Source organism: Notamacropus eugenii, chromosome 3, assembly GCF_028372415.1.
Source record: "Notamacropus eugenii isolate mMacEug1 chromosome 3, mMacEug1.pri_v2, whole genome shotgun sequence".
NCBI lineage: Eukaryota > Metazoa > Chordata > Mammalia > Diprotodontia > Macropodidae > Notamacropus > Notamacropus eugenii.
Genome location: NC_092874.1, coordinates 301,012,797 through 301,039,232, shown reverse-complemented (window position 1 = coordinate 301,039,232; position 26,436 = coordinate 301,012,797). Strand labels below are relative to the sequence as shown.

The following is a 26,436-nucleotide window of genomic DNA, read 5'->3' as shown; positions in this document are numbered from 1 at the left end:
TCCGTGGGATTACAGAGGAAGCCGATCATACTGTGGACCCCGAGCTCAGAGCCCCTTGGCCAGACTGCCGGGGGTGGGACCCCAGCCCGCAGATACAGATCTCGTACTCTGGAGCCCCCTGGCCAGACTGCCGCGGGTGGGACCCCAGCCCGCAGATACAGATCCTGTACTCTGGAGCCCCCTGGCCAGACTGCCGCGGGTGGGACCCCAGCCCGCAGATACAGATCTCGTACTCTGGAGCCCCCTGGCCAGACTGCCGCGGGTGGGACCCCAGCCCGCAGATACAGATCTCGTACTCTGGAGCCCCCTGGCCAGACTGCCGCGGGTGGGACCCCAGCCCGCAGATACAGATCTCGTACTCTGGAGCCCCCTGGCCAGACTGCCGCGGGTGGGACCCCAGCCCGCAGATACAGATCTCGTACTCTGGAGCCCCCTGGCCAGACTGCCGCGGGTGGGACCCCAGCCCGCAGATACAGATCCTGTACCCTGGAGTCCGGTGCAGAGGGCCGGTCTCCACGCCTCGCAGCCAGCAGCACGTACCACCGGCCTCTGCCAGCGCACATCAGGTGCCTGAGGCTGAAAGTCGAGAGGGGGGCGGAGCTCCCGGAAGGCGGGGTTGTCCGGGTGACGTCACGGTTCCGCCCCCTCGGCTAGGCTCCCGTGATTGGTGGGTGGAGACTGCGGGTCACGTGTGTGCTGGACTTGTAGGTGGGGTCTGCCCAGCCTTTGGCACCCACCCCGGAGGTGCGAGCAGGGCCGGCTTGGCGCCCGCGTCCAGGTGAGTGAGGCGGCGGGGCCGCGGGGTAGGGAACGGGTCCGTGACGGGTCTCAGACCTTCTCCCCGGGCTTTAACGCCGGGAGCTCCACGTCGTCGCACCTGCCTCAGTTTCCCTGCCCAGAGGGGGATCCAAGGACCGGCCGGCTCTGCGGCTCTGGCCCCCTGGGGATGCCCCTGAGTCTCGTCTAAGGCATCGCGGGGACGGGGGGCAGAAGCGATGGCGCCCCTGGGACCGGGCCAAGGCAGACCTCCCCTGCCTCACTTTCCACCTTCCCGGGGAAGCCTCCCCTCCCTCCCCTTCTGGCTAGGTGCCTCTGGGAAAGCCCTGCAGACTCTGAGCCTCAGTTTTCTTCCCTATAAAATGGGCACGAGGACCTAGCCTTGGGAAGGGAGCTCGGGTTAGGCTTGGGGGTGGAGGGAAGGGGGAGGTGGGGAGCGTTTCAGGAGAAACCTTGAGGGTCTGGGGAACTCCACCCCAGGTTTAGGGATTCAGTGAGATAATGTAGGTGGCCCCTCGGAAGGAGCCCACCCCCATGGGGCTGAGTGGTCCTGTGGGTCCCCGGGAGGACATCCCCTAAGGTGGGGTTGTCGGGAAGACTTCCTGGAGGAGGTTTCCCACTCCAAAGGGCCATGGGCTCATGGGCTTCTGAGCTCAGACGTTAGGATGTGGGATCCTGGGGCATGGGGGGCGCCACAGAAGAGGCACTAGCTTGGAATTGGGTCCAGACCTAGGTACAGCCGCTTCCTGTGTGACATGGAGTACCAGGCTGGGCAGTGATCTTCCTGGAAGCTGGTACTGCCCATTCTGCCACCCTCCCTTGAATGCTACCGGGCTCATCCCCCCAAGGACAGGGCCCAAGGGAGGGGGGTATTCTGGGTTGACTGTGCATCCCCTATAAGACAGTAAACTCTCCCAGCAGGCAGGCAGTGCCCTTCCCTTCCCTTCCAAGTCCTGCATCCCTGGGAGTTGTAGAGACTTAGAGGGTTTGTTTTCAAATTGGGATCAAGTGGGAGATTTCATTCTTCCTATCGAGGTTACCAGGTAACTGCTCTCAGCCTGGGAGCCTGGCAGGGGAGAAGCTGCCAGCCCTGGGGGCTCCTGCTCAAGCCCCCTCCCCTTCCCCCACGTTGCAGTCATGAAGCTGATGGTGACCTGGCTGGCCCTGGTGGTCCAAGTGTTATCTCTGGAAAATGGGCTGATGCGAACGCCCCCCATGGGCTGGCTGGCCTGGGAACGATACCGCTGTAATGTCAACTGTGAGGAAGACCCTGACAACTGTGTCAGGTGGGTGTAGGCATGCAGAGGACCCCAAGGGGGCCTGAGGGGCAGGGCCCTCTGAACTGAGGTGGGGGCCTGGGAGGGGGGACTCTTGCCTAGAGGCAGCTTGGACAGGTCGACATTTGAGTTGAACACAGGACCCAGGAGCCTGGGATCTGACACCACCTTAAAGAGGCCTTGGGTCTTGTCTTTGCAGCTTGAGGAGCCAGCAGGAATGCAGGCTGGGTTGGGATTAGGGGAGGGGGCCCAGGGCTAGCCCCAGGCTCCAGGGAGTGAAGTAAGATACTCCATGCCTCCTGGAGGGTCTGAGTGTGTGCTCCCTTCTCCTGTTCTCACATGGCAGCGAGGACCTGTTCATAGAAATGGCTGACAGGCTGGTGGAGGATGGCTGGATAGACCTGGGCTACAACCATATCAACATTGATGACTGCTGGATGGCGTGTGAGCGGGATGAGAATGGGATCCTGGTGGCTGACCCCAAGAGATTCCCCAAAGGCATCAAGTACCTAGCAGACTATGTGAGTTCTGGGGCAGGACCAAGGGAAGCTGTGGCCCCCCAGGAGATGGGCCTTCAAGGTGCCTCCCCCAGCTTGAGCTCCTCTTCTCTCTCACTGCCAGGTTCACTCCCGGGGCCTGAAGCTGGGCATCTATGGAAACATGGGGAACAAGACCTGCATGGGTTACCCAGGCACCACGCTGGACAAGGTGACCCTGGACGCCCAGACCTTTGCCAATTGGACCGTGGACATGCTGAAGCTAGATGGCTGTTTCTCTAGCCCTGAGGATCGCGCTCAGGGTATGTGAGTCTCACTGTGCGCAGCGTGGCCCCCCTCCCCCCACTATCTACCAGGGCCCGTGGGAAAGCTTCTGAGAGGGATCCAGGCCTGGCATTGGGCCCTTGGGGGAGGAGGGCAGGTGGAGGTGATGACCCTGAGCCTGGGGAGGCAGTAGGGTCTGAGGGAACAAGAGGGACAGGGCTGAAGTAAGTTCTGGAGCAAGTTCCCTTTGGGGATAAGGAGATCCTGAGGTGGGAGGCTCTCCCAGTCATGGAGGTCATTCCAGATCACTCTGGGTTTCCTTGGACCTTCCTTGACAGCTGAGTGTTTATCCTTTTCCAGGATACCCTGCTATGGCAAAAGCCCTGAATGCCACAGGCCGCCCCATCGCCTACTCCTGCAGCTGGCCAGCCTATGACGGGGGTCTCCCTCCCGAGGTGAGCCCCTCTTTCCCCCCTCCCTGAGCCCTCGGCAGGACAGAGGCCAAGAGTAGGCCCTCAGAATCTTAGGGCTGCAAGGGACTTGGAGGGTCTAGACCAAGGGTGGGGAATTTGTGGCCTTGGAGCTACATGTGGCCTCAAGGCCACAGGTTCCCCACCCCTGGTCTACTTCAACCTGACCATGCTACAGATGAGGAAACTAAGGCCCATCACCAAGTGAGGTCACAGCATCAAGACTAGAAGGGGATCTACTGATCCATGTGTGGAAAGGACAATGCCAGCCTGAGGCTCCTCTGGGGGGGAAGGTCTAGTGGGTCCATTCCTGGGGGCTGGGAGGGATGGCCTGACCCACCTAGCTGCTGATTTCCAGGTGAACTACACACTTCTGAAGGACATCTGCAACCTCTGGCGCAACTATGATGACATTGAGGACTCATGGCAGAGCGTCCTCTCCATTGTGGACTGGTTCACAAAGCACCAGGATATGCTGCAGCCTGTGGCAGGCCCTGGCCACTGGAATGACCCTGACATGGTACTGGGCTGGGCAGGTTGAGGTGGGAGGGGGGATGACGGCAGGCTACATGGCTGGCGTTGACACTGGCTGGTGCTCACACCTGCTGGCATTCACACTGGCTAGTATTTACACTCCAGGAAGACCAGGTCTGATACAGTGTCTGTCTTTTGTCCTTCCCTCCAGCTGCTCATTGGGAACTATGGCCTGAGCTTTGAGCAGGCCAAGGCGCAGATGGCCCTCTGGACAATCTTTGCTGCCCCTCTCTTTATGTCCACAGACCTTCGCACAATCTCAGCCCAGAACATGGACATTCTACAGAACAAATTAATGATTATGATTAACCAGGATCCCCTGGGCATCCAGGGACACAAAATCCTTAAGGTACGAGCCAGAGTGTGGCGGCTGAGGGGAGGACGAGAGCCAGGCTGGGAGAGAGGACCTGGGGGTGGATGGAGGGCAGGGCATGGCGCCTGGTCCCCTGGGAAGTAAATGCCCACACTTGGGGGCTTAGCCTCCATCAACTTGGTCCTAGAGGGCATAACAAAAGCAGACCTTCCAGAAGGGCAGAGTTCAGTTCAGTTAGAAAAAAGCAAAGCCCCCTAAGCTCTCCTGCCTGGGGAGGTAGTGAGCTGCCTGTCCTCACCTCTCCTTGGGGATGGCCAATCCCAGGCAGGCCAGGGGTGAGCTGGACCAGTGAGGCCCCAGGGAAGGGACAGACAGGATCTGAGCTGCTTCCTGCTTCTCTGCCTCAGACCAAAGACAACATAGAGGTGTTTGTGCGTCCGCTGTCCAAGAAAGCCAGAGCCTTAGTGTTCTTCAGCCGCAGGACAGACATGCCCTACCGCTTTAAGACCACGCTCAGGTCCCTCAGTTTTACAGAATCTCCTTACCTGGTGAGTCTTGGCCAGTCCCTCTCCAGGCCTCAGCTTCTTTTGGAGGGGGAGAGGAGGAGGAGGGGGAGGGTCGGGCTGATCTCCCACATCCTTCCCAGCTCTGGCTCCAGGGGTCCTCCTGGGCTGGGGCCCTGATGCTTTCAATGTCTCCTTCCAGGCCCTTGACGTCTTTTCAGGAGAACTTGTCGGTATCATCAACCTTGACTCCGAGTTCACCGTGATTATCAACCCATCAGGCGTCATCATGTGGTACCTAACTGTACCCTAGGCGTTTTTTCTAGGTGGCCCTAGAGAAACCTCTGGGCAGTAAGAAGTTCCTTTGGTTGTGAAACCTCATTGAATTCCAACCTTCAGCCTCAACTGTCAGATCTCAGGAAGGAGACATTGCAAGGAGAGGGGGCTGTCCTTTTAGCTTGGCTCCCTGCTCCCAGCTCAACCACTCCTGGACTTGGGGCAACACCAGGGGCCCAGGCCCTGGCTCTCCAGCTGGGCTTGGCAATCTTGCCTGGGTCTTAGCTCTCAGCAGGAACTGGAGATTCTAAAGACTGACTGACTTCATGCATCAGCCTCCTTTCTAGGCAGAGGGGGAGGAATGGAGCGGGGTGGAGCAAGTGAGACATAAAGTTCTCCCAGCTCTGCCCCTGGCCCTCTCCTTGCTGCCTCTAGACCTTAATAAAGCTACTTTTAACAGGACTGTTGGTCACCAGGCACTACTGCAGAGTACTGATTTGTGGCAGGAGGCACCTCTGGATGCAGCTGGACCAGATTGGGGATGGGGTGCTGCTGGGCCTCCCGGCACCAGAGTTTACAGCATGTCAGGGTCTGCATCTTCCCCTCCTGTGCCCATAGGCCCCACAGCCTGAGTCTGTTAGCTGGAGGACCCAGATCCAAGGGGCTGGCAGGGTTAGGGGGTGGAGTGCAGAGGGCTGCCTTCCTGCTATGGGCCTCAGTGCCCCTCTGGGCAGGAACAGATCTGCTGGCTCAACCACAGGACTGTGGGCAGAATGCACATGGAGCCCTTTGTGGGATCCAAACAACCCTCTAGGACAGGTAGGAGAAGGACTTTTATCCACATATGGCAAATGAGGAAACTGACTCAGAAGGGACACTGACTTGCCCAGGGTCACCCAGCCAGGGCTTCTAGCTTCCTTCAGTCCTAGCCAAGCATCTCCCTTTCTGGCTACTATGTAGTGGAGGATGCCCTAGATATAAGGTTGCTCATGGTGCCCCACTCTGGGTGCCCCCTGACTTGGGGATATGGCCCTGGGTGGGGACATTCCCCCACCTGCGCATCACGCCTTCTTAAGCACTGACCACATAGGCCTTGAAAAATCAAATCTGCAGCTCTTCTGAAAAACCTTTCCTGGGCCTGTAATAGGGGATCTTTCCACTTCCCCATTTTGGAAACAAAAAGTGCCCAAATGAGATCAGACTCTGGTGGGGGCAGGGCATGGTGGGTAGAGGACAAGCTGCATGGGGCTCAGAGGACCTGGTTTCTGGTCCTGCCTCAGCTGCTTGGGCAGGGCACTGCCCTCCAAGAGCCCCTGGCTTTCTCATCTTCTGCAAAGCAGGGACTGGGGGGACCAGACGCCCCTAACCCCATGGTCTATGACCTGGATATCTGGATTGACGGAGGCTTCACTTTGGCTCATGGGAAGGGAGGTTGGCCTTAATGACCCTTTGGTCAGGCCTGGGGGGAACCTGTTTGTCACAGCTGCCTGCTGAGCACAGGCCAGTTTAGTTCTCCATCTCTTGTAACAAACCATACACTGGTTCTCTCTGCAGATGTCTCCTTCTGCCCCTGCAGGCCGGGAAATGCCCTCATTGGAAGGGAGGAAACCATATATATATATACATACATGAATACATAATAGTCATTGGGCAGGTCACATCTGCAAAAACTAGGGAGGCTCTGATCCCAGTCAGAGGTGCTCCCAGGGGACCTCCCTGCCAGTTGATTCCTTCACAGTTGCCTGGTCTACCAAGGAGGGGCTGGGGCTTTCTATGGGGGCTCCCACCCCAACCCCTACTCCATGCAGGACTCCAGCCACTGGCCTGCTCTTGACATTTTCCAGAGAGGAATAATAATAGCTAACATACGGTGCTTACTGCGTTTCTGGTAGTGGTTCTTCACAACAGTCCCTTCACAACAACAATTAACAGAGATGTTAATATAATTCTCATTTTACCAGTTAAGGAAACTGAAGCAAACAGGTTAAGTGACTTGCCAAGGGTCACACAGCTAGTAGATGTCTGAGGTTGGATTTGAACTCAGGTCTTACTAACTGCAAGCCCAGCACTATCACCTAGTAGCCTTATGCAGGTCTCATGTGAAGAACCCAGGAAAGGAAAGGGCCAACCAGCCTAAAGCTTCTCCCTTCACTTTAGCCCCACTGAGGCCCAGGCTGATGCTCACCCCTGTGGCTCCAGACTCCTCTACTGAAGTGTGACAGTCATGGTTGTCCCTGGTGGCCCTCAGCTGCCTTAGCTCCAGCAGAGGAAGGAACAGAAGGGCAGGCAACTGGCTCTATGCAGTCATCTGATGCCCCTTCTCGTCTTCTCAGGAAGTGATGGGAAAGCTGGACTACCCTTAGAAGAGAACGTAGCAAGAAGCCTTCAGCCAGGCTCGGTCCTGGTCTGGCCCAGCCCCAGCCTAGGAGCCCAGGTTCTCAGGTGCCTCCTTCCCCCGGAATGATGAGTTCGTCCCTTCTAGTCAGGGATCCAGGATCTTGAACATCCTCATTATCTCTCGCCACCATGGCCACTGATCCAGTGCCACCCCCCAGGGGCAGGTCCTGAGGACTAACCCCAAGGCCTTCAGCCTAGCTGAGCTTTTCATCCTGCCTCAGTGAAGCTGCCTCCTTCTCGTAGCTCCAGACCTTGGGAACAGCAGGCCTGCTGTCCTTCCCCAGGGACCCCGTGGGGTCCAACCCACTGCTAGGAGACCCACGTTTCCTCTTTGCTTGCACCAGATTCATGGAGGACCAACAGGAAGGTGGCTCTGGATGGACCCAGAGGACCTGGCTAGGAATCCAGGGGCAAAAGAGGAAGTAATCACCACAAAAGGGCCCTGATCCTACCGGGCCTGTGGGATAGACAGAAAGGGGAACCTTGGTCGGTGGCATCTTTCCTTCCTTCAAAGCCCTTTGAACCCAGGGGAGCCTTCTCTTGGCCCCTGTATTTTAGATAAACATTGGACGCCGGGAAGTCAGGCCCATCATTCTGGATGCAATTTTGGATCCAGTGGCCTCTGACTCAGATGCCATGTCTTGGTGTAGGTGCCAAGGAAGATTTGTATGGACTGATGCAGAGGGATGCGAGCAGAGCCAAGAAAAATGTCCTGTACAATGACTACAATGCTCTGCTCCACCCTGAGACTGACTGTGGCCTCAGAGGAGGGGGATGAAACACCTCAGCAGGTGTGACACGGGCTCACACAGCCAAGGCTGCTTTCATTTAACTCTGCTTTGTTAGACAGAAGATTTTGGGGGAGGATTGCTTGGAAGTGAGTTATAGCTTAAAAAAGAACAATAAAAATTTAATATTTTTAAAGATGTCATTCATTATAGAGCACTTTCAGCCAGAGCATCTCCAAGTCTCTGCCAATACAACATAATTCTAGTTACATTTTCTTTTTTAAAACCCATTTTATTTAGCCAAAGAGAGCTCAGCTGAAAGTATGACCTGCTACCTTGCCTGCTACAGTCAGAGATCCTGCCCTGAGGTCTTAACCCTTTCAGCTCCAGAACTGGGCTGAGTCCCTTAGCAGACCTGCTTAAGGGAGGTCCCAGTCATGCACCTCTTTACTCCCTAGACACTTTCTCACTAGTCACAGATATCCCTCCTCCCAGCCTGCCCTCCACAATCCCCATTAATACACAGAATATGTGTGGCAAGAGTGGGAACAGACTACCATGAGAGTGGGGCTCATGTGGAGGGAGCTCATAACTCTAGAACTGCTATCCCTCCAAGTCTTTTCTTTCCTAATGGAGTTCTAAGTAAGCTCCCTTCTTGACTCCCTTAAGGCTCTCTTCTCTGCTGCCAGAGGTCTCATTCCTCCCAGCTGCTTCCTGTCTTCAGTCTCTCCTGAACCTCTCTCATTCTGTGTCTTTGTCCATATGGAGTATGTTTCTCTGCTTCCTTGACCTCTCTCAAACTGCTGGTTTAGGGATCTCCTTCTGCTGACAGACACAATGATTCAGGTTGAGAGGATGCTAAAATCTCCAAGAGATGACAGCTGGGTTTTTCTCTGACTGCTGGGACTGCTTCCTGCCTCCAATTCTTGAACTGCCATGCCTGCTGGCTTTGTCTAGGGCTTAGCTATTTGAAGCCCCCAGGAATATGACCAATTTTTAGCCCGACCTAACTCAATGGAAGAGGATGGTGTAGTAGACAGAGCGTTGGACCTGGAATCAGGAAGACCTGAGTTCATATCTAGCCTCAGATACTTATTAGCTGTGTGAACCTGGGCAACTCACTTAACTTTTGTTAGCCTCAGTTAATAACAGTCCCTCCCTCCCAGGGCTTTACAAAGGATCAAATGAGAGAATATTTATAAAGTCCTTAGTGCAGTACTAGCTATCATCCTCTTCCTCATTATTACTTCGTTATAAAGAGGTCACAGGGACACCTTGTTACCACATCAGTCTATGTCTCTGTCTTATGATAATGTCAACCACAATGTGAGTACACGTGTGCATGTATAAAAATTAGACCCTCCCTCTCTTCCATATGCCTGGCTAATTAGTTATGATGAATGCTCATAATCATCTAGTTGCTAATTCTGTTACCAATCTTTTCTTGTTATTTAGACTTTTAAAGTGCTAAATTCTGGGAAACACAGAGACAAGTTCCTAGAAACCAGTACCTCACATGAGCCACGGCCCAAGTCTGCTGACACCCACCTTAGGCACCACAGCTTCCAGCCTCTCCTAGGGACCTTTGAAAAGAAGGAATACTGTGCCCTGTGGGTCAGCCTGTCCCCACCTGGGTCCTCTCCTGGGGGCAGTCTGGGAGGGGCCGAGCTGACACTGCCTTGGCTTCAAAGATTCCATGTGTTTTCGGGAAAACTGCTTGTCCCCAAGGAACAGCTGATCTTCTGCAAACTAAGAGCAAGGAAAGTTCTCCCCCCGCCACCCCAATCCAGAACAAAGAGGGATTTTGTGGTTTGTAAACTGTTCCCCATCCCCCCATGACGCTCTGCACACACACACACACACACACACGCACACACAATACACAGGATGCACATACATCCACATCCACACACCACACCCATACACACAACAGACACACATCCACATCCACACACATACAACATACACACAACACCCCCCCACACAACCAGACAAGCAGAGGGCTTGCTCTCTGTCCTTCATTCCTCCCAGCGACCCCCAGTACCCTCTCATCAGCATTTTGCAGGGCTGGGTCCTGAGCTGCACACATGGGTTGGAGCCATGCCACTCAACGGGCTGGGCAGGCAGCATGACAAGGGGACGAGAGAGTGTCATGCCTGTTATTTTGGGGGGGCTGCCCCCTCACCCCAAATGAAGCTCCTGCCTCCCAAGCGAAGAGTGGACTGTTGGAGAAGTCCGCGCCAGTCTGAATGCCATCATCATTCTAGCAGGAAGGACAGCGGCAATAATAAGGAAGGCAGGTTAGTTTAATTTTTTAAAGAAAAGCTTTATTGATCTTTTATGTTTACATCCCCTTCCTTTACAAATATATGCTCCCCCCTCCTCTGTCCAGAGTTATCTCTTGTCATTATAAGGATATAATATTCTAAGGACAATTATAAGGACAAAAAAGGAAGAAAAAAAGCCATCCAGTAAAACAACTCAACCTATCCTCAGCTATTCTGCCCCCATAGCCCACCACCTCTGCAGAGAAGGGGGAAGGTACATTCTTTCATCTCTTCTCTGGGGCCAGGCTGGTCGTCTTAACTGTACAATATTCCGTTCCATGGGATTTTATTCTTGATGCCCTTCCTACTGGCATTGCTGTCATTCAGATGCGTTTCCCTGGGTCTGCTTCCTTCCCTCTGTATCAGCTCATAGAAGTCTTCCAGGGTCTCTCTGATCAGCACTTCTCACACACACTGATGGCCCACATGTTCATGAACCACGAGTGATGGGCATCTACTCTGTCTCCATCTCTTTGTTACTATAAAAACTGCCATGATCAGCAGTTGGGTATAAGATCCTTTGGGGTCATCAGCCTAGCAAGGGGTCTCTGGGTCAAAGGGCCCATTCTAAACCACTTTGCAGAATGGCTGGATCAGGCCACACCTTCCGAAGCAGAACACTGGAGTCGAAGACACTCCAGGATAATTTCTACACTGTTAAAATATTACCTAGCGACCAACCAGTTTCCCTTTCCTGTCGAGGTTCCAGGTAATGTAGAAAACTACCCTCTAGAGAAAAGGTACCCTGTCACCGTCCCTGACTTCTCCATTTACTGATTGATGTTCTGAGTAGAAATCTTGTCATCTACTTTGGGAAAACCTTATTTTCATTAAAATTAGGGGTCAAAATTGGGTGGAAAAAATCTTTGCATCAAATATCTTTTCATCAGATATACAAAACCAAGAGACATTCCCAGTAGACACAAAGTGAAAAGATATGAATAATTCTTGAAAGAAGAATTGCAACTATTAACAACCATAAGAAAGACTTTTAATAATTAATGATAATAGCTAACACTTTTATGGCAACTTAAGGTTTTCAAGGAGGCTACCAAGGGTGGATTAGTGGATAGAGTGACAGACCTGGAGTCAGGAAGACCTCAGTTCAAAACTGGCCTCAGACACTTACTAGCTGGGTGACCTTGGGCAAGTCACTTAACTTCTGGGAAAGATGACTAAAATATCCATACCCTTTGACTCCCGGATTCTGTTGCTAGGCAAACACCCCGAGGATACCAAAACCAAAAGGTATCCACAACAGCCCTTTCTGTGGGGGTAAAGAACTGGGAAGAAAGTCCTGGCCCAGTGATCAGGGACAAGTGAATGTGATGGCTATTGCTCAGCAGGAAAAGACTAGTACTTGTGGGAAGACCAAGAAGCAACACCAGGTAAACAAGATAAATGGAAGGGAGAGGAATAAAGCAGTCCACACTGCTCACTGTAGAAGTCTACCAAGCCAGACCCCCAAGAGGAGAAAAGGCTTCTCCCTCATTGCCTGAAGTCAGGGTAGGTGGCTATGGCTACAGAAGGCTGCATACACTGGCGGGCAGACACACGAATGCATCAACTGGTTTTGCTGAATTATTTTTTTCTTTTTAAATCTTTTTTTTTTTTTTTAAGCATTGACTCTCTGGGGAGTTGTTGAGGAGTATATTCAGAAATGAATGTGATACAATAAAGGGCGATAAAACTGAGGCAGGTGATACAAATATGACATGTCTGGCCTCACTTTATAGGAGCTCAGAGACATTCTGACTACTCAGGATCCCCCAAAGCTGATCAGAGGCAGGGCTGGCACCCAGGTCTCCCAGATTCCCCATGAGCATGGCCTGGAGGGTAGGACAAGGCCTCATCTGTCATCAATTCACTAAATTATCAGCCTCTGATGACAGGATTGAGCAGGTCCTTGTGGCTTCCGGGACTGTCCAGAGCCCGCTAAAATGAGAAAGTAGCTCAGAGGCTGAGTCTGGACTAGCCCACACCAGAAGGTTAGCCGTTGGTATCTGTCCCAAGGCAGTCCCAGTCAAGCCCAAGCTCACTGCTTCCATACAACTGCCCACACATGCTCAGAAGCAGCTCTCTGGTCCTCCCTGAGTCAGGATAAACAGGTCCTGTTCCTTTATCCTCCTACAGGAAGCAGTGTGGGGCAATGGAAAGAGCCCTGGAGCCAGAGCATGCAGATCCAAATCCAGCCTCTGATCCTTACTACCTGTGTGACCCTAGGCAAGGGTCATACACCCCCCGTGCCTCAGTTTCCTCTTCTGTAAAATGAGGAGGCAAGACCTGATGGTTCTTACAATATCCAGTACACACACACATACATCCCACTGTCATGGCATTCCAGGCCCCTCAACATCCTGGTTGCCCTACCTGCTCCTGACATGTTTGCATGGAGGATTGGGGGTGGGGTCTCCTTGTGAAGAGGGCAGCTCTACCACTCTCCTCCCCTCCTCCAATTTCTTTCCCAGCTTGCCCCTCCCATCCATTGAGCTCTTTTGGATGTAGGGGAAGGGTCCCAGCAGCTTTCTGCCTGGCTTCCCCATGGCAGCTGTTCATGAGAAAAGCTCCCTTAGGATGTCATCTTTCCCTTTGGGGCCTGCCCTAGGGTCTTCCTAACCAATCATTTCTCCTGGGAATCCTGGGTCGTCTAGGATAACACTCTGCTACCCCCCCAAACCGTGTCTATCCTTTCTCTCCTTTGGTCTCTTCCTACCATGGCTGATCTCACCCTGGGGATGCCCCTGCAAGTCCCTAAAGGCCATGCTTTGAGGGGTAGCAGTGCTCCATGTGGTCACCCTCAGGCTTTGGCCTGTGAGGACAGCCCTCCCTGTCAGGCTTGTCCTGCTCTATTTCCTGGTGACAATTACAGACGCTGGGGTGAATCAGGGGAGGGATTCTCCAGGATCCCCAAGTCCAACCCCTCATGGCCCAGTCCCAGTCTCCTTGTAGCCAGAGTGAGGAGCAGGATGATGCCCGGAAGGTCGGCCCCTCTTTTCCCACCCAAATGCCAGCTTTCAAAGCCAAACCCCAAAGCAATCAGCTAGTCTCAGAAACCTTTGAAAGCTGATTAGAAGCAGAGTTTACTGATGAAATCTAGACACGGGTCTTATAAGGCTCCCCCTCCCATGGTTAGGCCATCTCTCCCTTCCCACTGTAAACTAGACACGCCTTTGGTTCCATCTTTTTAAACACCTTTCTCTTACCTGAGCTTTTGGATTCTGATTTGCCTGTAGGGGCTTGGGAGCCAGAAGGGTCAGTGTTTGCGACCTGGGCAGGAGGCCCTCCGTTGGGAAACGCTGGGGTTCCGTATCCAGGAGAAGGGGGTCCGTATCCAGGGGGAGGGGGTCCGTATCCAGAGGGAGGGGGCACGTATCCAGAGGGAGGGAGTCCGTATCCAGGAGGCAGTCCGTATCCAGGAACTCCAAACCCAAGGGCTGAGGTGGTAGCGATCTGATACCCTAGACAGCAAATAGGAGAAACATTCCGTTGAATGTGACTTACGAGACATGTAGCACCGTGATAGCTTGGGGAAGAGACCGGCCGGCTGCCTTCGAGCTGCCACACTCATCAACCAAATATCGATAATCCGAAAAGACATATGGACTAAGTAACTGGGAGGTGGGGGACGGGGGGGGGGGGGGGGGGGCAGGGGCGGTGCAAGCCCGCTGATTCAGCAGAATCGGGGGACGCGTCACGGAGGAAGGGGCCCCAGGACTGTGAGCTAAAAGGTCAGAAGGAGTCCCACAACTGACGCTGGGAACAGAAAAGTGATGGGGTTTCAGGCAAACAGAGTAGGGAAAGGTGAGGAGGTGGGAAAACAGGGACAAGACTAAGGGCCCCAAACTTGGGGTGGGACAGCCAACAGGTCCGGAACGGTCTGAGGACGCGGAGCTTTACTAGACACATAATAAGACTCCACTGGGGACTCTGGAGCAGAGAAGGACCCTGGGCGCGTCCCGATCTACATGGGAGCGAATGGAGGGGGCTTGGAGGAAAGGAGCAGCGGTGCGGAGAGACTCAGTAAAGTCATCACCCGGGCAGGTGGAAAAGTGGCGGTGGACGCGGATGCGGAGGGGTGCGAGGTGTGGCGGCCCCACATTCAAGGGACTGACCCTGAGAGCACCCCAGGGTCCCGGTCCAGCCTCTTTCGGCTACAGAAGAGGAAAGAGAGGCTAGGGGTGAGGAGGGGACCTGCCACAGGAAACACGGGTAGAGAGCGGTAAAGCTGGGATGGGAACCTAGATATGCCCGCCCCATTCCTCCTTCTGCCCCTCTTCCCTGACCCCCAGGCCCTGAATTTCCCACGTGGCTCGACCCGAGCACCCCCATGGACTCGCCACGTCCGCTACTGGGATCACAGTCCTACAAGACCACAGGCTTCGGACGAAGGGTGGGACGGACGGGTCCGAGGTCCCCACACCAGAGGGAAGGGGGATTGAGGGGAGGACGAGGAAGGAGTCCAGTTTCTGCCCTGTGGCATCTAAGATGCTGGCGGGCGGAGCAGCCCTCAGAGATGGGGCCCAAAGTGACCGGGTCCTGGCCAGAGGCCGCCAAAGGAGAGAGCTCATCCCTGGGATCCAAAATGGAAGGAGGGGGAGTCTGCGTCTCTGCCTCCAAAGCCCAGCGCCCCCCCCCCCCCTTTTGGAAGCGACTAGTCCATACTGGCACGGGAACTCGGCCCCCAGAGTGGGGAATGACGGTGGAGAAATGCTCCTTCTGGGGGGTCTGGAGTGGGATGCGCAGCAAAGACAGGGGATGGGGGGACCCCTGGCCTGACTCCCGGACTCCTTCCTTGGCTCCGCCTCTGCTTGCCAAGGCTTGCAGGCTGCTACTCAGAGCCCTGGGCCGGCCAGACTGCGCCTTACCTGAGGGCGATGGCATGTAGGTCGAGGTGTTGGGCATCACGTAGATGACCTGGGTGTGGTTCGGTGGGACGCAGCGAGAGTTCACGGCGAGGAAAAGGCTGGCCTGGGGGCCGAAGCCCAGGAACGTCACCGGAGGTGGAAGACCTTTAGCAGCTGAAAAGCAAGGGAGGTCCAAGGGGAGCTCAAGGAGAGGCACTGCCCCCATTAGCCTGCCACTTGGAAGGGTTTACCAGGAACCTCCGCCTCAGACGGTGCCACTCACCATTGGAGGCGCATTCCGTCATCAACCGGCCAAACTCGATGGCTCCTCCACCCCGGAAGGTCAGTCTGAAGGTGGCCTGTCCTTCCCAGCCCCCTGATGGAAGAAAGCGCCCAGACCTGATGGGGTTGGCATCATGGGCACGCAGGGGAGGGAGAGGGGCTGCCCCGGGACCTGAGGCCACACACAGGGAAGGGGCACAGTGTGGCACCTGGGGGAGGGCAAGGGGCTGCCCTGGGACCTTCACTTGGGCTGCCCGCTGGGACCTGAGTCTGCACCCAGCCTGGGCTCAGGTACCAAGGGTGGTACACACCATCCGGTGCGGCAGAGATGGTTCCTTTCAGGTAGTTGGCACCAAAGGTGGGCTGCTCCACCACATAATCCCTCATCAGATCGAAGGGCATCATGAAGGACATGAGGGAGTCCTTGGCAAGGCGAGAGGCAACGAAGATCACCTGGGAGGCCGGGTGAGGGGAAGGGGGGGTGTCAGTGAGAAGCATTGCTAGGAATCAGGACACTTTGAGAAATACAGTGCAAAAGTTGCCCCTGCCAGCAGCCCAGGAGGGGACTACCAGGGCACATGTCAGTGCTGCTGCCCCACGTGGACACTTGAGTGGGCAGGAGGCTGCCCCTCCAAGGGCTGGCCCCCAGGAGCCAGAAGGGGTCAGGGTCCGAGGTGAGGCTCCACTTCACCCAAGGTTTCCTCAGACCATCTGCCTCAGAGGCTGGATGGACCCTGGTGACAGCCCTTCTGCCCACCGATCAGCCCCAAGGGAGAGGCCCAGGCTGGGGGCTCCATTACCCGATACTGAGTGAGGAACACCTGCCCCTTCCTGGAGCTCTTGAAGAGGTTAGATGAGTCGGACACGTTAGAAAAGGAGAGTTCCACGTCCTCATAGCGCATCAGAACACTGGGGGAAAGAGGAGGAAGACAGAGGAAGCAAGTTCACCTTGTGCTGGCCAAGTCTTGGTGACCCTCCCTCCCTTGACCTCCTCTCTCACCACCCTCTTTCTCGTCTGTTTAGCCAGATATCCTATTGTTTCCAGACCCCAAAGGCTTTGTCAGCACCTATTGACCTGTGTATGTCGCTCATTCTGGACTGAGGGTCCCTGCACAGCCTATGACCTCCTCAGGGCCATGGGGGAATGCCCTGCCCCGCAGCAGATAGCAACCCATTCTTGTCTATGCTCTTCCACTGGTCCTGCTAATACAGCAGAAGCTGCACACCCACAGACCCAGCAGTGCCCACAGGTGCTGGCACTGCCTGGCTGTTATCACCCACCCCCACCACAGGGGCCACTTCTTGAGCTCAATGGCACCTTGTGCCCACCATACACATCTCCAGCTTTCTGAGAATGACCCACCCCACATCTCTGCAGTCACCTGAGTGAGGAAAGATGCCAAGGAGGCAAGATTAGACAGTCAGCATGCATCTATTAAATACCTACTATGTTCCAGGCATACAAAGAAAGGCAAAAGACCATCCTTGTTCCCAGGCAGCTGTAATTCAAAGCCAGGTCTCCTGGCTCCCAGTCTAGGACCTTTCCCCTTGTACCACACTGAAGCCCCCTCCAGGGACCTGTTGGCAGGTGATGCCCAGGTTAATGACATCACATCTTAAAACAGGATAAAGAAGCAAGATTACTCAAGAGACTAGTCCAACAATCCAGCAAATGAATGAATGAAAAATGTCTGGTGGTCAGATTCTTTGATGGCCTGACTACCTGCCAGTAAAAGCATTGGCACCTGAACAATGAGATGGGTCCAAGACTAGAGAGGGAGAAGGAAGCAAAAGAGACTGTATTTGGGAAACCTGCCAAGGTGCAGACATGAGTCAGAAGACGGGAAATGCTATTTCAGGATTTCTTTTGTCATTTTCTAGCTGGGTGCCACAGTAGTAGAGCACCAAGGAGTCTGGAGTCAGGAAGACCTGAGTTCAAACCCTACCTCAGACACTTCCTCTCTGTGTGACCCTGGGCAAGTCACTTCACCGTTTGCCTCCTCTGTAAAATGAGCTGGAGAAGAAAATGGCACAAACCACTCCAGTGTCTCTGCCAAGAAAACCCCAAATGGGGCCACAGAGAGTCAGACACAACGGAAACGATTGAACAGCAAAAGCAAAAAGTGCTGAAAGGGTGGAAACCAGTGAAGACCAGGTCCATTGCGATGAGCAAATGGCCTGATTTTCTGGAAAGGGAAGAGGGTGGCTGATTCTCAATATTAGAAATGAATCCCAAGCTAAATTGGGTTCCAGGCACAATTCTAGACGTTGTTATTTAAAAGGGAGTCTGTTAGCTTCGAGAGAAGGAGAGGCCAGCATGAGTAGGTTGTGCTCAGGTAATCCTGTTTGCTTCTGTAATCAGGTCACTGGGCCAGTGAGTGGCTGAATGTGGCCCACACCATCTATGCCTAATTTCTAAGCAAATATTTGACAGTTACTCCCATGATCCTTTTGGACACAGGAGAGATGGCAGTATAACTGGGTAGTTCCAGAACGAGTTGGACCAGTAGATCCAAAGAAGGGCGACTAATGACAGTGTTTTTGTCAACTAGTAACAGGGTCTCCAGTGAAGTGCCCCAGGGACTTGCCCTCAGCCCTGGACTGCTCCACATGGTCATCAGTAACTAGGTTAGTTGTTTAAAAATCAGATTTTCAGGTCATGCACACCTGGGAGAGATAACAGAATAGATACTGCCTGGCACACAGTTGGTGCTTAATAAATGCTTGCTGACTGAGCAGTTAGAAAGGCAGAATTAGCAACCAAAATGCTCTCAACAGGTCAACACAATCTAATAATATGAAAGTTAGTAAGGATAAGTATAAAATTCCTCATTTGGGTCTTGAAAAACACCCATACAAGCAGAGAAAGGAGAAGCCTGGGTAGACAAGAGGTCCTGTGAAAAAGATCTGGGAGTCTCAGTGGATTGCCAGTTAGTTAACTACGAATGGACAATATCGTTCCCAAATCATACACCACCTTGGGCTCAGGGGCAGTATGGCAAAGCAGATTAAGAGCTGGCCTTGGATTCTCTCAGGGCTTCAGGTACCTCTTTGGGCCTGTACTGGTACAGCGCTGTTACCCATCTGGAAGTTCCCTGGCTCATGAAATCTTAGGTCGGATTCTGGATGACATTAGTAGATCCAGGAGGAGAAGGGTGACCATGTCACTGCCTGCCACCATGCACAGTTCTAGGTGCTGAGAAGGTGCTGAACAGCTAGGGAGGAGGGACAGTAAGTGACCTGAGAATCCTGTCACTTATGCATTGAGAGGGGGCAGAGGGGACCCTGGGAAGAGGCAAGAGCCATCACTGAGGGACAGAGGGTCTGCTGCGGAGAAGAGGGAGGGGCCCCCAAAACAGGCAGGGATGTCTGCTGTGAGGCACAACCCAGAGCCCATCCCCAGGGGGCTCCCAGCAGTGTAGGATGACCACTTGTCCAGTATGTTACAGGGTGCGGAGCATCAGGAACACTGTGGCTGGGCGATCATCAATGGCTCATTCAATGACTGTGAAACATGTAACACTGAACTAGGTCCGGAGGCCCGGGGAGGTGTTGGCTAGGCAGAGGGGGAGGTAAGAAGGGTGTGCCAGGCACATGGGATGGCTTCAGCATGGGAAGGCAACTGGGATATTCAGGGAGACCTCCAGCTTGTCCTTGGTAAGGCTCTGTAAGTAAGGGAATGCTGGAAATGGGGGCCCTAGGTCCAGAGCAGGAAGGGAGGAAACTGAGGCAGCTTCAGGAGGGGAAGGTCACAATGCCGGTCAGAAGCACAGCTGGGATCTGAACGCAGTCTTCTGACTTTCAGTTCAGAGCTCTTTCCACTATTACCCCACTCCAACAAGGGTTAGGCCTACTCCCTAAGGTGGGCTCCAGAGAAAGCCTGGGCTAGTGAACAGAGAACTGGCCTTGCAGCCTCTGACCCATACCAGCTGCGTGACCCAGGGTAAGTCCTTGGCTGCTCAGTGCTCTGGATAGCTCTCCATGGCTCTGAGGTACCTGCCAACCTGCACTGGGAAGGGAGTTTCTTCACTTGGAAAGGGCCAGTGGAATTACAGTCCCCCTCCCCAGCTAAGGAGTTTAGACCTCTCCTGCAGCCAGTGGCAGGATGTGGCCAAAGCTGGATGTCAGGAAGAGGAGACACCTAAGCACCTACTGTGCCAGCCCCTAGAGATACCAAAATGAACTGAAATGAAATCATGCCTGCCCTCAAGGATTTTATATTCTAGGGGGGAGGGGGCATGACAACATGGCTAGGTACATACAAGAGAGAATAAAGATCAGTGAGTATGGCAGGACTGCCCAAGCTAGAGTCTGGTGGTTGGAACAGAGGGAGAAAGAAATGAAAGGGATGGAAGGTCAGGGAGGGGGTCCAGCCCCCAGAAGCTGGCATCTCAGAGCTCATGTTCAGAGCACAAGGACTGAGGGCCTCACTCAAGATCACACGAGCAGGAACATCTACACTGCAAACTGAGTTCAGAATTGGACAGTTAGGAAGAGGGGAGTGCCCACCAGCAGTTGGCATAGGAGAGGGAGCTTCCAGGCTTGGAAATCTCCTTCCTCATTATCCACCTTCCCTTTGAGATGGTCAGCAGTGTCTCTGTTGTGTTCACACATGGTTGTCTGCCTATTGACTCCTCAGAGGACCCTGTGAGCTTTTCTGTGTCCCACACAATGCCAGGGACATAACAGTGCTTAATGATGCTTACTGACTAAGGGACATTCAGTTTTAAGTAGCCACTGGGCAACTGGAGATGTGTGACCAGAGCTAAAGATAGAAAGCAGGGTTGAGCCACCCGCAGAGAGATAATCGTTAAACTCATGGAGCTGATAAGTTCATGAGTGAGAAAGACAGACAGAAATGAAAGGGTGTCCAGGATAAGGCCCTGGGGAATGCTCCAAGTGAGGGGGCATGACATGGTGGACACTGGGAAGAAGTCAGACAGGTTCTGGGTGATGCAGAAGAAAGAAGATCACCTGGGAAGAGGGAGGAGGCAGAGAGGTCGGAAAGGCTGAGGCCTGAGAGAAGACCATCTGATGGGGCGACAGTTAGGAGATCACTGGTCACTTTGGAGAGGGAAGTTTCAGCTGAGTAAGGAGGGTGGAAACCAGCCTTTGGAAGAGAGGGGAAAGAGAGGAAAAGGAGGCAACCAGTGTAGATATCTTCTTCTGGGCATTTGCCTAAGACAAGGAAGAGAACACAGGAAGGTAAGACCAGGGACCTCCCCAGACCAGGAGTGTTATGTCCCTCCTCACAAAGGCTGGGTAACAACAGCCATCTCATCATGCCCCTTCTAGGTCCGACTGGTAGGCATTCCATTACCACTGGGCCTGGGTCAATGCAAGAATGTCCTTTCAGAACTATTGGCCTCCTTGAGGTTACTCCACTGGTACCATTCAGCACTAGCATATAGTGTCGGAAGGTGCTTAAAATAGGTAGTGCCCATCAAAAGGAAGTAATTCCCTCCCTCCTGCTGCCAAGAGCAGGAATATTCTACCCTGAGCTCATATGCAGGTGAAAGGACCAAATTTGGGGAATCCAGAGACCTTGGTTTGTATCATAGCACCTTGTTTCGTTTGGTGCAAGACTGTGGGTAAGTCATTCCCCTCTTTAGCTTTGGTGTCTTTACCTGTAAAATGGGCATTGTGGTAGTTATTTCACAAGTTTATTGGGAGGAAAACACTTAGAAGTAACCCAGGAAGCCCCAAATCTATGTGAGTCTTTGCTCTGTGGGAGCTAAATCTGGAAACCAATGTCACTCCCAAACAAGGCTTAAGGAGGATGAATTTTCAAAGCTGGAGTTTTCTCCCTGAGACAGCTCTGTTGTTAAGAAGGTCTTGGTGCTGAGTTAGTCTTTCCTTTTAAAAATCTGCCCAGTTCTCCCCTAGACATACATAGAAAAAAGCTAGTTCCTCTTCCCTGCCCTGGTGATTGGGCACCAAGGTGCCATCTTGGGAAGAATTCCCAGTAGGACAGAGGGCAGCCCAACAGCGCAGGGGATTGCCCGAGGTGGGAGACATGAGAGAGAAAACTAGTGACCAGAAATAGAGCATCACAGGTAAAAATGGTCACGTGGATGCTTCATCATCTTTATGGAAAATTGAGTGCAAGTGTCTTGGATATGAACGTGATAGCCAAAGTGGCCAAAGCACAGATAGCACCGGAGGCTGATGGTCTCACTGCACAAATGAAGGCGTGAATGAGTGAATGAAAGGATGGTCCAAGCCTGCACTAAGCTAGGAACTGGGATACAGCCAGGAAAAGATGGTGGTCCCTGTGCTCCCCAGTTCTAATCAGAGGAAACAAGCACTCCATCACACGCTTGTTCTGGGTCAGGCACTGGGCTAAGCTGGGAAAGAGGGAGAAGAATTGCTCCCCTTCAGCAGCTGTCAAAGCATATTTCCTCACAATGGCTAAATTCAGCCCCCTCCCATGTCCCCCATGGAAATTTTCTCTTTCTATCTCTATCTCTCCTTAGCCTCAATTAGAGGGTCACCTGCCCCACCTTGGTGCCTCTGGGGCCATATTTCCAATAGGCCCTCCAGCCTCGGCCTTATCACAGAGCACAGGTTTGAGAGCTGGTGGGGTTGTTTGTTGTTTTGCTGTTTTATACCTGAGGGTAAGAAGAAGACCAGATGTGGTTCTCAAGGTTAGTGTTCAGTGAGTCACAGATTCTTATAGTAACTGGAGGTTTATCTCTGTAGCCAAGTGCCTTACGCAACATCACGAGACCTGGCCTTTTGTCGTCTCTTGGTCTAGAGGCCTCAGAAATTAGAGAGGGGAGGAGGGGTGGGAACAGGATCAGGAACCTGAGTCCATATTCAACTCCTCTCCTGCTAATCAGTCGGATCCCTCTTCCACAGAAGAATGACAAAAACAACCTACCAAGCTGGGGGCGCCCTGCCCTAGTGAGCAGGCACCACACACTATCATGGCAGGCAGGGCAGAGTGGGGGGGGGATTACCAAGGGAGGGAGGGGTGAGAGATTAAGCTGGTAGAACATCACCAGTGAAAATGTCCAGGTGAAAGCTTCGTCACCTGATAACTGGGTCTGTCTGAGAAATTCAGTAAAGCGACTTGGACATGGATGGAATGGCAGCAGGTCTGACAGCCTTACTGCATGAAGGATCACTAACAGTAACGAACAGTTATCAATGTTTTTACCCTAGTCCTTAAGGAAGGGACTGTTGCTTGTCCACCTTCATGCCTTCTCCAGTTTGGGCTCCTGGCACTGTTCACAGTACCCCAGAATCTCACAGCAGGCAGGGATCTCAGAGGTCATGCAGGCCAGCCCTGCCTAGGGATCCCCTCTCCACCAGCCCAACAAGTAGGCCTCCAGCCTGGGCTTAAAGACCTTCAGGGAGGGTGGACTCCAGTAGATCACCTTCTTCCCCACATTCCACTCTGGAATGGTTAGGATTGACTGGGATGTTAGGCAAGTAACTGGATGCACTCAGAAGGAATTTAATAAATGCTTGCTGGATTTAATTAAGCACTATAGCAAATGACTAGAGTGAGGCACTTCAGGCCTCATCTGTCTAAAACAGCTCACAAACCGTGTAAGTGGGAACGACATTTCTGCAGTCCACTGGTAAATATGAATGGCCCAAGAATAAAGAAATGATCCCCCAAAGCATCTCCCCCTACACGGTGGTCCCCAGTTAGGCAGGGACTGAGACAAGACCCCCAGGGCGCCTTCACACAAGGGCAGGGGCGGTGAGTGCCTGAAAACAGGTCCAGTCTGCTGGGCCCGGAGCCTCCGGCCTGGCTCCTGGCTTCAGACTTTGTCTTCCAAAGTGCCAGGCTGTTCTTTCTCCAAACAGATGGCAAAGTGCCACGCCACCAAAGGTTGTACTGGAAGTACAAAGGTCAGCGGAAGTGTGGCAATCGATCTTTTTATGATTGCGAAACTGCTCAGGAATCATTCCCTGGGATCTGTGCATTTAAATAATGCTTTAAGGCAGGGGTGGGGAACCTGAAGCCAAACCACAAAGAACAAATTCCCTTTGTAAAAGAATTTGTTGTGTAAAACTTAGACTCAGTGAAAAGGCACTGGAGGACCTAGAAGGCCACATGTGGCCTCGAGGCTGCAGGTTCCCCACCCCTGGTTTAAGGTTTGCAAAGTCCTTTACAAATATTATCTCATGTATCCTTCTCAACAACCCTGTGAGGCAGGTGCTGTTGTCACCCCATTTTACAGATGTGGAAATCAAGGCTGAGTGTGGTTAAATGTCAGAGCCAGGCTGTGTTGGAGGCAGGATCAGAGCTGGGGTCTTCCTAACTCTGAGCCCAGCATCTCCTGGTGCTCCCTCTGGTCAGTTGGTGCTTTCTCCACCCTGAGGACAGCTCAGGTTAAGTGCATTAATGAGTCACCGGGCAAGGGCACACAGGGCTCAGTCCAGGGCAGCTGAAATGAATGAAGAGAAGGGGCTGCCAGGGAAGAAGAGGAAGAGCCAGGGGGACCTGGTGTCGTGGGCGTTGTGAGAAGAGAAGGATGGCATGTGTGAATTTGCAGCTTCAGGAGGATGTGTTGCTTGTCTCCTCAAGCGTGTGAGAGGCTCTCAAGAAGAAGAGGGTTCTATTAGGGAGGTTTTGCTTGGACCCAGAGGGCAGAACCAGGAGCAGGGCCGGTTAGACATCCCCAAGGTTAAGTGACTTGTTCAGGGTCACGCAGCTAGTAGGTGACTGAGGTAGGGTTTGAATAAGTTAAGTTTTAGTTTCTTTAGCTTGATGAACATAATGAATGTCCTTTATGATGGAATACTCAATAATGAAATAATACATCCCCAGGAGGGTAAATGAGCCAAAAATTAGTAACAAAGGGACAACAGGAGAACTGTGATTGAACCACGAGCACAGTCAAGATGCCACTCATGAGTTTTTCTCAGTCCTATAGGACTGGAGCTGCAAGTGCCGCGATGAATTTGTTGATTTTTCATCCATTTTAGCCAACACATGTACAAGTGACACACAGGGCTGGCAATATGTCAGCATCCTCAGCCTATGGTGAAAGGCAAAGATAGGCTTTCCATTTTTGCAACTGGCCTTTTTCCTTCCTGATTCTCCTGGATCTCCACAAAGCTTCTGAGACAATGAACCCCTCTCTGCCCTCTTGACTTGAGAGATCAGTCTCCCAGTTGTCCCCCTCCTTCTCTGGTTCCTCCCCTTCCTCTTCTCTAAGGTTCTGTCCTGTGCCCTTCTCTTCTGTCTCTCCATTCTGTCCCTTGGTGATCTCATTCAACAACTGGTCAGCAAACATGGATTAAGTGCCCTGCCTGTGTACCAGGCACGCTAATACCCAGTGGTCAGGGCGATGGGGAGAGGCATGGGCACTCTCAAGCCAAGGACACTGGAAAGGGGAAGACAAAGACAGAGCCTCTCCAGCCATAGGTCAAGCCCTGACCTCTCTCGCGCTCCAGATGCCGGTGAGACTTGGGCACCCCCAGCAGAACCAGGCTCCAGCGCCCGCCCTTATCTCAGTGTCCCTCTGGCACTCAGGGGATTGTGAGTCTGGGCTTCTCCTGGGTCCTCTCTCCGCTGGCACTTTTCCCATCCGGTCATCCCTCGCTGACCTCTACAAGCCGGAGTTACCCTGAACCCCGGGGCTTGGTGGGGACGGCATGAGATGGCCCCCGAGTGCTTTGCAAAGCCCAAGGCACTACAGAAGCGTTCTTACTGCTGGGTATGGGGCTGGCAGCTCTCTTCTCCAGGTGCCCCTCCTCCAGGAAGCTCTCCTCGATGTCCTGGGTCAGCAACAACCACCACCCCCTGCCCACAAGCCTTGGATTAGGCTCCAGTTTCCCTCTTTCGGGAGATCTCCAGCCTGCGATCAGCACGGAGCCTGGCACACAAGACAACGGCCATAGTCATTGCCCTTCCCACCACCAGGGGGCGCGCGCGCTCTGCCCGCCTCGCCAGACGGCTTCCCCTCTCCCTCCCACCACCAGGGGGCGCGCTCCACGCTCTTTTAAGAAGGTCCAGCCCCCTCTCAATCCACGCCGGAAGAGGTGTGGCCTGCTGTGTGACGCGCATGCGAGGGGCGGGCTCAGAAGCTGTTCTTCCCTCCCCCGGGGCCCAATCCCCGTTCGCTAGCCTCCGCCCCGCACCTCTCGCCCTGCGGGATGATGACGCCGCCGCGGCGGTCCTCTATGTGGTGCTGGTTCACCGCCATCTTCGCCCTTCCGGGACAGGCCGCCCCGGGCTGCGGACTGGGGGAGAGGGGGGGAAGGGGGCAGGGAGGGGGTGGAGGGAGGAGGGAGGGGGCGGAGGGGGGAGGGAGGGGGTGGAGTCTGCTCCGCGAGGGGCGGGGTTCCCGGGGGCCACCGAGATTATGGCGCAGGCGCAGGGAGAGAGCGAGAAAGAGAGAGGGTGAGGCTGCTCCGTCACGTGGGTCCGCTGGGCGGGGTCTGGTTTTCCGCGAGCCCGGGGGACTGGGTCTGTGCAGGCACGCCCCTTGGGTGGGGAAAGGGGCGGAGCTAGAGAGACAATGCAAATCATGGGGGGGCGTGAGCACCATGGGGCGGATGATTTCACAATCCGATCTTTTCTAGGCCCCGCCCCTCGCCTGTGTTGTCCTAGGATGGTTTAACTTAGGGCTTGGGGAGTGTAGAGTGGTGGATTCGAATTCAGCCTCTGTCTTTGTGACTTCAAAAAGCCCCTCAACCTCTCTGGATTCCCTTGTCCTTATCTGTAAAATGGACCTAATGGTGCCTTTCCCTCGTCCCCCTCCATGCTAGGCCTATCTCTCTGACATTATCCTGGTGTCTCCCCCATTAGACTGTGAGCTCCCTTAGGGCAGGGACTACCACAATGCCTAGCACACAGTAGGTGCATTAGGAATGCTTAATCCATTACCCCCCTTCCCCAGGGTTGGTTCTTGAAAAAGACCAAATTGACCTCACTGTGTTAGGGTCCAGTTACAATGTATCCAGCTGTGGCCCATCAGACCA

The 26,436-nt window shown here is 53.7% G+C and overlaps 2 protein-coding genes across 8 annotated transcripts; one reads left to right on the top strand and one right to left on the bottom strand.

The window, feature by feature from the left end:
- The first annotated feature begins 667 nt into the window (after positions 1–667).
- On the top strand, positions 668–5,373 carry NAGA (alpha-N-acetylgalactosaminidase). Its single transcript, XM_072596301.1, has 9 exons — positions 668–778; positions 1,913–2,063; positions 2,401–2,575; positions 2,676–2,853; positions 3,176–3,270; positions 3,644–3,805; positions 3,971–4,168; positions 4,540–4,680; positions 4,838–5,373. Exons 2-9 carry the CDS (start codon positions 1,915–1,917, stop codon positions 4,946–4,948), a joined length of 1,209 nt encoding a protein of 402 aa, XP_072452402.1. The 5' UTR covers positions 668–778; positions 1,913–1,914; the 3' UTR covers positions 4,949–5,373.
- On the bottom strand, positions 5,019–25,944 carry WBP2NL (WBP2 N-terminal like). 7 transcript variants are annotated; one of them, XR_011964270.1, is made up of 10 exons: positions 25,594–25,944; positions 16,290–16,398; positions 15,801–15,942; positions 15,491–15,583; positions 15,229–15,381; positions 13,567–13,821; positions 10,081–10,299; positions 9,585–9,785; positions 7,488–7,704; positions 5,019–7,269 (listed from the first exon to the last, which is right to left on the bottom strand). XR_011964270.1 is itself a non-coding variant. In XM_072596303.1 (8 exons), exons 3-8 carry the CDS (start codon positions 16,389–16,391, stop codon positions 10,295–10,297), a joined length of 750 nt encoding a protein of 249 aa, XP_072452404.1. In that variant the 5' UTR covers positions 16,392–16,398; positions 25,164–25,328; positions 25,594–25,940; the 3' UTR covers positions 10,041–10,294. The 7 variants fall into 7 exon arrangements, 2 of the variants coding, with proteins under 2 accessions (XP_072452404.1, XP_072452403.1); XR_011964273.1 differs by having other exon boundaries at positions 10,222–10,299; XR_011964272.1 differs by lacking the exon at positions 7,488–7,704.
- Positions 25,945–26,436: the final 492 nt, after the last annotated feature.

What these genes read in the sequence shown, in the direction of transcription:
- NAGA (XM_072596301.1), top strand. Translation starts at nt 1,915, where the DNA reads ATGAAGCTGATGGTGACCTGGCTGGCCCTGGTGGTCCAAGTGTTATCT. An exon ending in TCAAGTACCTAGCAGACTAT is followed by an intron (nt 2,576 to 2,675) that starts GTGAGTTCTGGG and finishes TCTCACTGCCAG; the next exon opens with GTTCACTCCCGGGGCCTGAA. An exon ending in AGGGACACAAAATCCTTAAG is followed by an intron (nt 4,169 to 4,539) that starts GTACGAGCCAGA and finishes TCTCTGCCTCAG; the next exon opens with ACCAAAGACAACATAGAGGT.
- WBP2NL (XM_072596302.1), bottom strand. Translation starts at nt 25,658, where the DNA reads ATGGCGGTGAACCAGCACCACATAGAGGACCGCCGCGGCGGCGTCATC. An exon ending in GACGGAATGCGCCTCCAATG is followed by an intron (nt 15,382 to 15,490) that starts GTGAGTGGCACC and finishes CTTGCTTTTCAG; the next exon opens with CTGCTAAAGGTCTTCCACCT. An exon ending in CTACATGCCATCGCCCTCAG is followed by an intron (nt 13,822 to 15,228) that starts GTAAGGCGCAGT and finishes TTTGCTGTCTAG; the next exon opens with GGTATCAGATCGCTACCACC.